The sequence below is a fragment of the Ammospiza nelsoni genome, chromosome 8 (assembly GCF_027579445.1).
Source record: "Ammospiza nelsoni isolate bAmmNel1 chromosome 8, bAmmNel1.pri, whole genome shotgun sequence".
Lineage (NCBI taxonomy): Eukaryota > Metazoa > Chordata > Aves > Passeriformes > Passerellidae > Ammospiza > Ammospiza nelsoni.
The window spans coordinates 27,522,877-27,538,014 of record NC_080640.1 but is presented as its reverse complement, the minus strand read 5'-3'; the positions used below and the strand labels follow the sequence as shown (position 1 = coordinate 27,538,014).

Below are 15,138 nucleotides of genomic sequence, written 5' to 3'. Positions count from 1 at the left end.
GCTTTAGAAGCAAGTAAAACATCACAATATATTTTCCTGGCCGGCTCTTGAATGGCAGCTAAAATGCAGAACTACTACATTTCAACAGCCTGTAAATGCTCTACCTGCCCACACCCAGCACTTGTCAGGAGTTTCTCCTGTCCCATTATGTGCCTGGCAGCAGCAAACAGAACCAACACTGCAACGCAGCATCCTCATGCATAGACAAACCCCACATGGGCACATCCTACATACTCAGCAGGACACCCCTGGCCCTTCCTCTGGGGGCAGTGGGCAGCAAGCAGGACCAAGGCCACTGGAATCCCCCATAGTGCCCTAAGATGAAAAAGGGGCACTGTAACTATAACTACAGCCACTGTACACTGTAACCTGGAACTACAGCCACTACAGCAGACTGAACACACAAACAGCTCAGTGTCTGCTTAGATTTACTTGCAATTACACATTTCAGCACTTCATAGGGCTGGCATATTTTACTGCTGGTAAGTATTTAATTTGACAGAATTGCTTCAATATAAATCATATAAAAACACATTAAACAAAAGCCAATTTGTTTTTTGCTGATATATAGAAAAGGCTATATAAATCTGGAATCTCTCTGCACGGTCGTCATGGTGTGTAGACTTGTAGCTCAGTGTAGAGCCCGGTGCAGCAGAGCACCCAAGGTTAACTTAAAACAGCTGAGTAGTCCCTGGGAGTTTAAGGAGCTCACTCACCTGCTTGAAATTAGGCACATAATTAACTTGAACCGTGCACTTTAACTCCACCGTCAATCCCTTTTGTTCTTTTAGCTGCAATTCTCACCTGAGCTGTAGGGCTCTGCTGTATTCTACTCAACCACTTTGGAAATAATTCCATCAGAAAACAGATACACACATTTCACACGATAAAAAGAACTTTTGAAAAATACTGAAACATAGAAAAACTTCCAAGATGCTTCCTTTCATGGCCGAGTGACCTTTTAGAACCAGAGTCAAAAAGCAGACTGATAATTACCTACAGCTGTAAGCAATTAACCCTCAGGCTCCATCTCCCCACCCATACAGTTTCTATTACAGCACTGTAACAAAACAGTTAAAAATTGAAATAAAATTCTTTATCTTGAAAAAAACTTAGAGGCATGAGCTGTGCTGTGGAGTTTTCACCTAGAAATGTTTCAGGGGGTATCTACATTACAGTCACATGTAGCACATTATTCAGAAATCAGATTCTGTCCCAGCAACTCATCCAAGCATTTGAAACTTCAGCAAAAGGGGCAGAGATTTAGATTTCGGTTTTTAGTTTTTTGTTCAAGCTTTTTACTTACCTTGCTGTGTGTATTTATGATTCTGAGGACTTCTCCTCCTCCTTATGTGATATAGAGGCCAAACAGACCCCCTCAAAACTACAGAGCTTTATAACTGCAACAACAGAGCTAGTAATTGAAAGATAACACATCTTTCAAGGAAAACTATCAAAAATAAATTAAAAAAAGACAAAGCAACTCTCCCATAGTTGTGCTCTACTACAACACGATGTGAAGTTGCTACCAGCATCAATTGATTTCAAAGAAAGCTATCAATTTCAGTAAAGACAAAAGAAAATAATTTAAGTAGCCTGAAAGCCTGAAAGCGCACAGTGAAAAAAAAAAATAGGAACAAAACTCAGTAAAAAGCTACAGCTACATACATTACTTGCTTCTCTTACAGGTTACCTTGCAAACATGGAGAACCCACATTTTGTTCTGCTTCCCTCCAACACCAGCAGAAAGCACCATCCGTATCCAGGACCGCAGAGACTCGTGCAGCTCAGAGCACCAAGCCCAAACTCTTCCCCACAGCCCCACAAGTGAGAGCTTTATGGGGAGCTGATTGGAGCTGATTGAGGTGATTTGTCCCAGCTGCAGCCCTAAACAGCCCCGGGAGTGGCTCCCAGCAAACAGCCCACAGCTGCTTTGGGTGAAATCACTGATTACTGCTGATTCTCCCCAGCTGAGCAACAATCAAGCCAAAAAACAGGCACGGCCAAACAAATCATTTCAACTCTTAAATAATATAACAACTGTTTCTGGTAGAACAAATGCTGTTTTTATTTGTTTCCTAAAAATTAAGAAAAATAATAATTAGCTGAGGCAACTGCTTGTATGATGGAATTGAGGCTTCTCATACAAGTAATACAGCTTTACTAAACATGAGTTGTAACCATCCTTTTCTCCCTCCCCCTTCACCGCATGTCAGATTTTACCTTTAATTTTGCCTTTCTTCAGAGTTTTCTTCTGACTTTCTCCTTGCCTTTCCCAGGATGATGCCAAAGGATGTGGTTTCTCTGAGAAATTTCCAGCAGGGTCCCCCAAATGTGTTGTGTTTAGATTTATGTCCCTCTTTAGCTGCTCACAATGTAAGTTCAAGTCAGTAAAGCAAAATAAAATAAAAGAACAAGGTCTGAGCACTGTGGTTTCTGTACCACCCCACTAACATGATTTCCTCTGAATGCTCCACTTGTCACCAACCCAACAGCTTTAAGCTCAGAAGAGAGCTATTCCGAAATTTAAACAAATTTTAGGAAGAATTTTCTTTCTTCAAGCAATCCCAGCATAAAGTTTAAACTGTAATCCATGTTACATGCTCAAAATTATTATAAAGTTCCTCTTCCAGGTTAATTTTTGAGATATTTTCCTTTTCAGAGCTACCCAAGTTTGTAGAAAGGAGTGCTCTTGAGCCCAATATTAAGAGCTAAACCTTCACCTGCTGAAACTCAGCATGCATGACCCATTCCCTGGAGGGAAGCTGATTTACACAGGTGAGAACCCAGCTTTTAGTGGTTTATCTATGAGCAGACTTAGGAAAAGTGAGTTGTTTTGCTGAGACTTCACCTACAATGCAGCAATGGTTATCAAAGCAAGGCAGATATTGGGAACTTCACTTTGCAAGACAAGTATTGTACACATGTAGCTGTAACTCAGCAGAAAAACATTCTATCAATTTCAACTCTGAAATTAAAAAGCACAATTACTCTTTTTTTTTCCCACTGCAATAGGAAAACAGAACATACTAAGAAATAAGAGCAATGCATTCTTCAGACTGAAAGCAGATTGCCCATGGATTGCAAGCAAATAGAAGAAACTGAGTCACATTTTTATAAGAAAGTAATTTCTAAACTAATGGGTTGATAGAACAAGACAGGCTAGAAGTGCTGTGCCACAGTTGTCACTTTTGTGAAAGCTCATCACCAAAAGAGCACAATAAAAGGAAGGTACATTTCATGTTCAATCACCTTTGCAGCGTAAACATTCCAGAGGAGTTGGAATATTTGGGGTCACACATTATTCCCTATTTTAGGTACACTCAGGGAAGTTCCAGTTGAAAAACCAGAGCACAGTTTGGTCTTCAAAGTTTTCAGAAACTTCTGCAGTTTTTCTGCTTCAGCTTGCCAGATATTAAAGGTGAAGGGTCAAACCTGCAGGTGGTGTAAATAAGCACAGCTCTGTGAGAGCTTTCACCTTATGCTCATTTACATCACATGGAAATTGTATTTCTCACTTCTTCTGTGAGTAATTGCACATGTATATATATATATATGCATGTGTGTGGTGAATACATATTATATAGAAAGTGAATGCTTTGATCTGTCAAAAGGAAGATACAAATATAAAACAGGAGACAGGATATGAAAATCATACATTCTGCATTTACTTTCAAAACTGAAAGTTATGGGGAAAGAAGCATTGTTTATGTTCAAGGAGAACCTAGTGATTTGCTTAAATAATCTAAAACCAAACCACTAGCACATGAAGGATTTAACAGCTTCCTGTCAGGGCTGACAGGCTCAACCTATGACTTGCTAACTTTTATATAAACAAATAATTCTAGACAGTGAGAGATCCATTGCAGATTCCTAGTTTTGCAGTGTAGACCCTGGTGCAGCAAAGCACTCAAAACTTAAGGTTAACTTAAAGCAGCTGAGTACTCCCAAGGAGTTTGGCCAGCTCACTCACCTGCTTAAAATTAGGCACATATGTAATTTGAGACCTGTGGTTTAACTCCACCATCAATCAGCAATGCACTTCACCTGTGCATAAAGCAGGTGCACCCCACAGGGCTCACACATGCTGCAATGCTTTTCTGAAAGAGGGCTGCGTGGTTTGATTCTTCAAGATGCTGCTCATCATAAATGTAGTCCTGCCAAGCACTCAAACAGGTGAGTCACATCCTGTGCATGAGAATAAAGGAGCTCTGACATCACTGATAAGTTAGAGCACACTTCCAAACTTTACAGCACACAGCAAGAGTAAGCCAGGAGGAGAACACTGAATACGAAAAATGCTAAAGTTTATCCCCAAAATATATTGTATTCACAATTTTTTCCACAAATGCAGGTCAGTTAAAATTACAGTGCTTTAGTCTATAATATGAAAAAGATCTAACACGAAAGCAAAGATGCCTCAGTAAAAGAGGGTTTCAAGCCCCTGCTCTGGGCTTTGCTGCAGCAAGTCAGCAGCATGTTTTGTGAGTAACAGCACAGCAGCAGCTCAGGACACCTCCAGCAGGTTTGCGTGCCACAACAGATCACACCCTTGTGGCCACTCAAGCACCTCCTTGCGCCTTTTCTGCAGCATGTTCCTCTGCTGCAGCTAGAATCTTAAACTGGTCACAAAATGAGAGATTTTTCCAACACAAATGCTTGCACTCTTTCTCCAAAGCATCTTTACAGATTCTGTGTGTACATAGTCTTTTAGTGGAGCTATTTCTGCCATAACTAATTAGTGTTTTTATAGAAGATTTTTTTTCCTGTGGCCATAGGTTTGTTAACACAAAAAAAAAACAAAAAACAATGTGACAAAAGAAGAAAAAAAATCCGAAGTTTTTGTGGGCTAAACCTCCAAATAGCATAAATCCAGTCAGCAAATATTGCAATTTGTGCCAAGCTACACATTTCATGAGAAACCAGCTTGACAATAGAAAAATGAATTCCTCTAAGAGTACTCCTCCTGTAAGCCCATCATCAATATTCCTCATTTAAAAAGTGTTAGGCTGAGTATACTCTTCCATAAGGCTGGGTTTATGTCACAGTTTGACTTTTCCTCCCTACTGCTTCAAGTAGGAATGTAAAAATGTGGGGACTTTAATCACCCCATAAATATACGTGCTGTGTAATTATGCAAATCAAATTAGGAGCAGTGAATGGAATGTTTATTTACCCAAAAACCTGACCCAGATTGCCTGCTGACTTTCCTGGGATGTAAATGCATTTTTACCTCTGTTCAAACAGAATTTTTCACCCTAATGTAGACAGTGATTTTGCCGCACCAGGATCTACAGCCTTTTCCAAATAGCAGTGCTCTAATAAAGTGAAGGAAGAAATCCAACTGCAAAGGGAAATTACAATCTAGTATTAGGGATAAATTTGAGAAGACATTAAATTATCCCAATTTTGAAAGAGAGTGATGGTCCAGGAAGAGTAGGAGGGGGAACAGGGATCCATTATGTTTGGCATTTAAATTTCAGTTTGGGAAGGAAACAATGTGTTAGATTTTTGGTTTGGTTTTTTCTTGTCATACGACATTGCACTGGTAATATTTGCATGACAAGACATTAAATAAGCTATATGTGTTGTTCTATCTTTGTCCTCTCTGTTTTACAGATTAAAAAAAAAGGCTTTGTACAGCCATTTCTACCACAATTATAGACACGGCCATTAAAATGTTTCTCTTTACAAAATCAATGGAAAAAAAGCAGAGCTGTGCTTATAGTCTTGTCATTCAGGGATATGATTTCAACAGGGAGCATTGCATCCATTATACAAAAAATTCAGTGAAATCTTAAAGAAAGAGATGGCACCAGAGGGCACAGGCACTGCAGTGCCATTATGTCCTGCCTTTATAGTTCCTCCTTGCCTCACTCCATTGGTTCCTCCCCATTTTCAGTACACAAGAAACAAAAGAGCTGAGCAGTTCTTCTTAAAAGCTTTCCCCTTAACCTAAAACTTGTTGTTCATCAAAGCATTTATATATATAATATATACGTCATAATATATATAATATATATTATATATATATGTATAACAAAACACAGAAAGTTAAATAAAAAGAGCCACACAGCACAGCAGACAGTAAAACCACAATCCAATAATCCTGTGCTTAAATTTAGAAACTGTGTGGAAGTTTAAATCCTTGTTAGAAGGAAAGTATTCTCTGTTTATTGTTTGTTGGATTTGAGTTATAATTCACCTTTAAAGCATTTTTTACTGCTATGCTAATACCAGCTGCTAAGTTCTCTGAGTGAATTGTCATCTTGGCTATAAAACAGGGTTCTGGGGAAAGGAGAAATCTGAGCATGGTGAATTTTTCTAGCAAGAAAGAGATAATTTTTTTGCTCTTAAAAAAACCATACCTGTAAGGGAATAAGTGTTGAAATCCATGGGAATAAAAGAAAAGTATGGCCCTCAGTCCCAGTAACAGGTCTTCTTTGGCACTTGAGAACGACCACAAGTAGTTTGCCTTTTTATTCATATAGAACAAAATTTACAAAGTCATTCATACATTTTTGTTTCTTTTTTGTTTTGTTTTTTACTTACTTCGAAAATTGGGAATATTCAAAATACACTTTTACCCCACTTCATTCTTTCATTATTTACAAGTATATACAAGAAAAACATAAGAGTTCATTTTCTTTTTCTCTTTTTTTTTTTTTTTTTTTTTGTTTCTTTTAAATTTTTGTATTAAAAATCTCTGCTGGTTGTTTGTACTGTTTGTTTTCATCATATGGATGTTCCGTGCGAGGGCTCCATCGCTTCTGGGATGACTCCCCCCGGCACGGACTGGAATGACATTGGGATCGGGGTTTTCACGGGGCTCTGCCGGAATAGTCCTCCGTTGGGTGACCTGTGTTTGCACTGTATGGAGGGCATGGTGGCTGAGCTGCTCAGGGGCAGCGGCAGGTTGCTGCCCGAGGCAGCTGTCAGTGTCCTGCTGGCACCATGAGTTGTCTGTTCTGGTAAAAAGGTGCTGACAGAAAGTTGCGTGTTCTGGTACTCGCGCACCGGCTCCAGGGTCTGGGCTGGCTGCATGCCCCCGATCTCCAGCGCCGAGATCTCGATGGACGCTGGGGAGATCTGCTTGTGGGCTATGTCTTCATCAATTAAACTGTTCATGCGTCTGTGCACCTGCTCCAGGTTCACTTCTTTGTCCTGGTGGGGAAGAAATCAGAGCAATCAGTCCAAACACAATCTCCAACCCCATCCGGCCCCCTTCCTTTCCTCTGTGTGACCACAGCTGCTGATCACTCATTACATCACTTGGATTTCAGCTGTGCCTGTGCAAAACCTTGAGGTCTGGCAACATCTCCAGATGAAAAACCTGCTGAAGAAAACACCAGCTCAATCTCAGCCTGCTGGAGCTCCTGATGTTGTCAATCCCATCCTCCTGGGAGGTAAATGACGGCTGGCATCAGGGACCAGCACATCCCTCACGCCCTTGGCTCACCTTGCAGAAGCTCAGAAAAAAGCCTATAGCAGGCAAACAGATGACCTGGGACTCCACATTTCACTGGGTAGCTCAGTCCCTTGTCACCACATGACAGCTCACCACTATCTCATGTATCTGCAGAGCATTTTCTAAAGAATATGTCAGTAAAAAACCCATGACTTCAGGGTAGTTGCTTCATTGAAATCTGCTAGCCAGGGGTTGTGGTGATGATGAATTCCTACCCTCCCATCAGGAGGCTCTGGGTCACCTGTGTGGCACAGAATAAAACCCACTGGAGCAGCACTGAGAGAGGCCTACTCCGGGAGCCCAGGGGAGGGAACCTTGCATTTGTGTTTGGAACAGTTGCATGACAGACCATAAGCTCTCTGTCATCTTGACATGTCATCTGGAAAAGTCTATCTATGGTCAGAGCTCAGGAAAACAGTGTTGGTCTTTAGGAAATGCATCACCATCTTCTGAGAGTGCGTTTCCTAAGGTTCACAGAGTGGTCTCCTCATCTGTCAGAACCACTCACTCAGGACACTCTAGCTCTTAGCTAAAGGAAACACAGCAAAAGGAGTTGTCTTTAAATCCTGAAGTAGCAAAGACCTACAGTGGGCTGTTTATCACCTCAGTACTGCATTCAAGATGCTCAAACTGGGAAGCAACAAAATTGGCAGGGTGAAGTCAACCACCTGGGATGCTGCCTGACTGAATTTTAACAGCTAGCATTGTACTGCCGATAAAAGGGTATTACATTATATAATTTCTCTACATTTCATAAAGCACAGCTATGATTGCAGTTTAGTTATTTGATGCAAGTGTAACACACAGCAGAATAGCAGCAAAGCATAACAGCCCAACAACCCTGGAACTGGAGAAATTCCCTGGTCCAACACAAACCTGTAATTACATTACTCACACAGCAAGGCTCCAACCTAGGGAGCAGGACTACCCAAAACTTTTGTGTTCCAGTAATCCCTGACTCCCCAAGGTCAACCTGGGCTTAAATGTTGGTTTAACACAATACCACCAGCCTTACTGATTCATAGCAAGATGCAGGCTCAGGGAATGAAGTACAAAGTGTCACTGCCACTCACTCCTTTTAATATTTCATCACTGGTGTTCAGGTGAAGCACAGAGAATTACAATCTTATTCCAGTGGTATCCTCTGCTATGCAACTTTGCTTTCCCCTGTAAATTGACAAGCCAACTCCAAAGTCCTTGATTCCAGTCAATGTCAACTACAGATTCAGTTGTAACCCTGTGATTTAACATCCCTTCTACATTACTCAAGAACCATTGAATTTGCTGATCCCTGCATGGGTTTGGAAAAGAATTAGTGTTACATGATGTACAGTTCAAACCTGTGTCCTTAGCTTCGGCTAAATCCATATTGATTTCAACTGGAACACAATTGCGCCACAATTACAGGGCTGAGCTGCGTGTTACAAATTCTTTGCTAATCAGTGGAAAATGAATTCCTATTTAATTTATGTCATAAACTCACCAAAATCCCCATGAAGCTTCCAGAAACCTGGGGATATAATCTTCTGCACCAAAGAAACAAATAACTTTTTAAAAATCCTGCTTTTTCAGCCAAATTCTCTAATCGGATAATTTTGAGTTAGAGACAAATCAATGGATAATAAAATAAAAAATAAACTTTTTTGACATGAAGGGATCACACAACACTTGATCAGATAACCCCTGCAGCTCTATTAAGTCCTTCCTGACAACAAACACGCCTGACCTGTCAGGCCCTTCATTCAATACATTAGACAATGCACTAAGCTGATGATAACTCAGACACTCTTCCCTAAACTCTGTAGCCAGGAAACTTAAGGATTTATGGTAGTGACCAGAGGATTACATGGATGCAATTCCTCATTTCCTCAGTTCCTTTTTCTTGAACTAAAATTGTAGACCTGGGGCAAACGTGAGATAAGTTCTTCCATTATTCCCAATGGGAGTAAGCTCAACCTCTCTGGCTGGGTTCCTTTGGAAGAGATGTCCAACCACTCACTGCTTTATTTTCCTCACCTGTTTGCCAACAAAAGCTTGCTGCAAAGTTCTGCTTGTGCACAAACTGCAGCTAGCACCACGTATTATGATGCTGAGCCTAAGGAGCTAACTCCCATTATGCAATGCCTCCTTAGGTACCCTGTACTGATTTTTTTCTAAATGATGCTGCTAGCTGGGATGTGGACTCCCAGCTGGCATTCTGGGTATCTGGGACTCATATTCTTGTCAAATCTCCACTACAAAATAAGAAAACAAAAGAGAACTCAGGTTAGAACTGAGCAAATATTAGAGCAAATATTCCTAAATGAGGCTTTGGCAAAATGCTCATGACTCATTTACATTTTTCTGAGCTTTTGCCAAATACTAATGCCTTCTTCAGATCATTTCAAGTGAAAATATACACCAATGTTTTATTTATATTTTAATTTTTTTATTGCAAGTACATCCTAAGTGTATTCATCTTGCTTTGCTAGTGGAACAAGTATGAGACTTGGATAAAGCCAATCCAGAGGGAAAGGTAAGGTTTCAATAATTGCAACAAGCAGTCATTAATTGTTTGCAGAGAGAAAATAAATTCGTGAATGAAGCAGGATCTTCATTTGGAGCATCTGGGCACAGAAGGTCATAAAATTCAAAGCATGAATTAATCTTGATTAATTGAATTAATATTTAGCTGAGCCCTTTTAGTTGTAAACATGAAGAGCCACAGCTTGGATGCTTTTAATACACATCTCTGGGTCCAGACCATAGGGATCATTAAGGAACATTCCACATCTTTTGGGATGTTCCCCTCTCCTGGCCTGACAGGCCTTTTCTTCCTCAGCATTCCTCAGGAAATAGTGGTTTTGAAGTTGCTTATGTTTCACAATACAAACCCATGTTTCACTGTGCTACAAATTTCATTCTCAATAAAGATTAAAACCAGTTCCTGCACACAGACACCCCATTCTATCTACCCCAGAACACTTTGTGAAGTACATAGAGAAGGAAATACTTGGGATCTCTTTAAGAGGTAGGGGTGATGATTTCACTTGCCTACTTCTCTTTCTTCAGCATTAAGGACAACTTGCTGGCCTTATTAAGATCAAAGAAAAGTTTTTAAAGGCTTTCAACAGAACAGGAATTCACATTATTCCCTCTTTTCCTTGTCAAAATAAAATGTTTGCAAAGGTTATGGAAAACAACTTGTCTCTGAGGAATTATAAAATCACATTTTTAAAGGTTCTTTCCTTTTTCTTTGTCTTATTAGAAAAGAGCAGCTAAATAACTAAATGTCAAGGTTTGTATGAGACTATCTTAATGGTGAATGAATGATTCTTCAAATCCTTTTAAAAAACCCAAGATTAAATTCAGAAACCCTTGAAAATATTAGTTTGTCATTGCACACCATAAAACTGCTTTGAATCCAAGATTTCCAGAAGCAGAGGTTTCAGGATAGCATTATGTGACAAGCCAACCTTTCAGACTCTGTAAATTCTGTAAACCTAATCATTTTTTTTTCCTTTTATTTTTCTTCTGGGAAATTCAGTAACATGGCATATGTTACTGAAAACTAACAGGCTAAATGAAGAAAGGTTTAAATGGCAATAAAGCCAGAAAAAGAAATCTTAAAAGTTATTATGTTTTATCCATTGTCAGCTCCATGTTCTCCTTTATTTGTAGTTCTGTGCTTCTTGTAAAATATCAGTAATTTGTAAAAAAATTATTTTTTGCACTTAATATATAAAATTTAGTTAATATTATAAATATGTCACATCTCAGACATTTCATACCAATTCAACTTCACTTCTCATCTATGGCTGTGTTGGACACAAGTATATGCTTGTGTTGCCAGGAAAAGATAAAATAGTTTTCCTTTGCTGTCTTCATAATTCTATTTTCAATATTAATGTTGTACTCCAAATAGATCAGTTGAAGAAATTAATCAGTGAAGAAAAGAAACGTGTAAGGAAAATTAATTATACACCCAGGCTTATCCTCTGAAGCTTAAGGAAAACAGCAAAACAATCATTGCTCCTGGTCAGGAAATTCTCTTATGCATAAATACCAAGTGAAATGTCAACATCCCCCAGTGAGTTTGAGTTCTGGAAGGGCCTTAGAGGGGCAGGTTTTTGATATGTCCCAAGCACTTGATCATGAGCAACAGGTTCAGTGGCCTGTGACTGACAGCAGGAGCACACCCTGGCTTGGAGTGATGTGGAGGATGCTCACCAGAATTGCCTGGGAATGACTAAACCTGCATGGTCACACCTGCAAGAAACTATGACTCCCTTTCAGGACTAACCAGGTCTGCCCTTTTCACACCGAGTGGAATTATGACAAGATAATGCAGACACCATCATTTACAGAGTAATCAATATGTTTTATTTCCTAGCTTATTTTCTGTGACTCTTGACAGGTGGTTCTAATAAAGCCTGTGAGCAGTCATACTGAAAGAATATGGTACCAATTGGGAGGTTTGGAGTCAGTTAATGTGATCAAATTCAAGGGTGTTGGAATGGAGCTACTGGCTGATGTTTTTGAGAAACTGCCTGTATCCCTCTAAATACAATTAATTAAAAGTTAATACTGCTTAGCTTACTGGCTTGCAACACTTGGGATCTTCCAAGGGAAAATTTTTTGAGAAAAATATTTTAATTATAGACACCATTGTGTTATCTGGTTTTTTACTTGTGATTTCTGTGAGTTTATCACAGAGTTCTAGAAAAGCCACTTCAAAACATAAAAATGCTACACGATGATGAAGCAGTTCCATCAAGGCAAAAAAAGGAAGACAAATGCCCCAATAGGAAAGTCTAATATCTGCAGAAATGTGATGCTAAAACTATGCCAAAACTGTGATAAGTTCCATCAACATCCAACACATGCAAATAAAAGCACGCTAGACTGGAGAAGAAAAAGATTGATGGCCCTGACCCCAGAAGGACAAAAATTTCAGAAACATAGCCAATATGGGCAGACAGGCTCAAACAGGGAGGGAATAACTTGCATATGTCAATACCTCCCAGTCAGGTGCTGGTAACTGTGCCAAGAATTAAAAGCCTGTTAAAGCAGTTAATAAGACTCAGGAGATATGCAGAAAACAAAGCTTTTAAGGTAATATAGCCTTAATCATCAATCAGGGCACGTTTCTGCTTTGGTTTTTTGTTTCCTGTCCTGGGTGACAACATGAAGGATTACCATTTGATGAGAGAAAGAAACCAAGACACAAATGCTAATATTAGCTTTTCATTCTGTGCAAGAACTATTTTTAAAAAATTAGGTAATTTTGTGAGTAGGGCTGGGTTTCAAAATTTGAGACAAACTCCAGTGCCCCACAGACACTTCCTCTTCTGTCCCTGACCAGGAAACATGCTGGTCTCTCTCCCACCCGTATAAAACTCCTCCTGACTCATACATGTGTGTTCATAATGGCAGGTGTCTGTCAGAGGCCATGAGACACAGGTGCTGGAAGGCACACCTGTGCCCAGTTAGAAAGGAACACTCAGGCACTTCCAGGCACAGCCAGCCATACTGCAAAACTGAAAAAGCAGGCAGAGAAAAAAACTGAAACAGCACTTTCCATGCTCAGGTACCCATAGACTATTTTCTTCTTACTCAGCATCAAACCCCACAGCTCCACCCAGCAACCAGCTTCAGTCTGTGGGGTTTCAGACATCGTGGACTCAAATATTTACCTTGTTAAAGAGAAATAAAGCAGCAGCAGCTCTGCATGTGTACAATTGGTTAGGATTATTTTGAAATCCTGTATTCACCCAGGGTCATTATCATTACTTTCAGTTACAGCTCCTGCATATGCAAAGCTGTAATTTTAATTTATTCCAGGAGGCTCTGACAGATTGGCAAAACCAGGCATAATTGGCTTGCTCAAGAAGAAAAAGCTGTGATGATATATGTACTAGATGTGCTGCAAAACAATGGCAATACAGTATGGTGTTACATTAATACCAACAGCCCCTTTTGAACAAGACTCACTGTGTGACACTCATTATTCCGGAGATTCCGCAGCCGACAATGCAGTGAAATGCAGGGAGACATGCACACAGATGCAGTGGTGATGGATGTCTGCTGTCATTAATTTAACACAGGCAGCTCACCCAGTCATCAGCACTTAAAGCTACATAAAATTTGTTGAGTGTTTCTGAGTGTGCTCTGCTCAAAGCTGGTTTGACCATAACAGAATCTTATTGGAAATACGCAGGGATGCACCTCAAGAGTCTACTTGAAAACCTGCTCAGGCCCAATCCTGCAATCAAGCTTCTGCTCTTACAAGTGGAAGCTCTACCATGTATTCTAAATTAGCAATTAGCTAAACTATCGTCCATAAACCAGCTGTTAGAAGAAGGCATTGAGACTGACATCAGGTGAGGTCCAGTTGGCTGTTACCTAATTGAAAGAATAAAAGAAAGTTCTGCAGTATGTTAATTTCATTAAATGTAGAATCATCTGCAAAAAAACAAAACTTCATAAAAATTATGTACAAGAGGACACCTTATTCACTAAATGATGCTCTCCTTCACCAGAGAGCAGAAATTCCTTTATGAAGAGACAGTAACACTCTTTTTCCTCTTAAGTAAACCTGAAAAAAAGTGAGATATTACAGAATCCTGCAAAGTTGATGTTAATGTGACAGAAAATTGTTTCAAATACATAATTTCCAGCTATCCTCAGCCAGAAAATAGGTGTAAATAAATTATTAACCAAAAGCCTAGTCACCAAACAAGTAACAGTGACTGGCCACAGAACTGGTAGCAAGAACCTTTATGAAGCAGTTCACATCTTCCCACAGTCCTGTTGCACACCTTACCCAGGGTGGATTTATCTAAGCTGAAATCACATCTAAGCAGGGGTCTGACGTGTCCCACAGGTCTTGCCTATGAGCCTTGCCAGGAATACCCCAGACAGCAATCTCCCCAGCAGGCCAGTGCAGCTGACCATGCACACCACTTTGAACCAGCCAAACCTCTCTCTTTGTCTTATTTATCCTCTTGAAGTGCATCCCTGTCTCTGTGAATAAATACCCAGGACAGTCCTGATGGGGAAGATCAGGTTGCCCCACAGTGCCTTGCAATGATCTGCTCCCACATTCACCACCATCCATTAACTAAGTGCAATCACAGAGACAACAGTCTAGACCTCACAACAGACCCAAACCTGCCAGGGAAGAGCCTGTGATAGCATTTTCATTTGTTACTCAATATGAAAGGGGACATCCAGCCTCATGCTGAGATATTCAAGTTTAAAATCCTTACCAACCTTGGTTCACCAGCTGGTAACGCAATGACAACGAGAATGAGCGAGTGGTTCACATGGTACAGATGTTTCCACAGTTTTCATGATGTTAAAAATTAACAGGACAATAAGAGAATGCAAAGAAACATTTCCCAACACAAGCAGCAAAATGCAGTACAGAATGAGTGCTGGTTGATGAGCATGCCAATGTCTCTGCAAAGGAACTTGGGAGAAAGGAGAACTTGCAACCGGAGAAACCTCTACTGTGTACACACTACAGACTGCAGCTACAGGCATTTCCAACAACACAGAGGTTGGGATCAAGGGGAGTGACAGGGGAAGGTAAAGATGTGGAGGAAACTAACAGGGATTCATCTGTGCAGGCATTTTCAACAAGAAACCAATCATCTGTATGTTCATTAGAAATTCTCACCATGCTT

At 40.1% G+C, this 15,138-nt stretch overlaps 1 protein-coding gene and 1 long non-coding RNA gene across 2 annotated transcripts in view; both read right to left on the bottom strand.

The window, feature by feature from the left end:
- LOC132076415 (uncharacterized) overlaps nt 1–1,848 on the bottom strand; it is a 101,994-nt gene extending 100,146 nt beyond the window's left edge. Inside the window, exon 1 of the long non-coding RNA XR_009418908.1 lies at nt 1,694–1,848. This is a non-coding gene — a long non-coding RNA (uncharacterized LOC132076415). The remainder of the gene's footprint in view (nt 1–1,693) is intronic.
- A 4,550-nt stretch (nt 1,849–6,398) lies between these two features.
- GRID1 (glutamate ionotropic receptor delta type subunit 1) overlaps nt 6,399–15,138 on the bottom strand; it is a 480,002-nt gene continuing 471,262 nt past the window's right edge. The window contains exon 17 of the mRNA XM_059477042.1: nt 6,399–7,164. Coding sequence (XP_059333025.1) covers nt 6,736–7,164 — 429 coding nt within the window. The 3' untranslated portion in view covers nt 6,399–6,735. The remainder of the gene's footprint in view (nt 7,165–15,138) is intronic.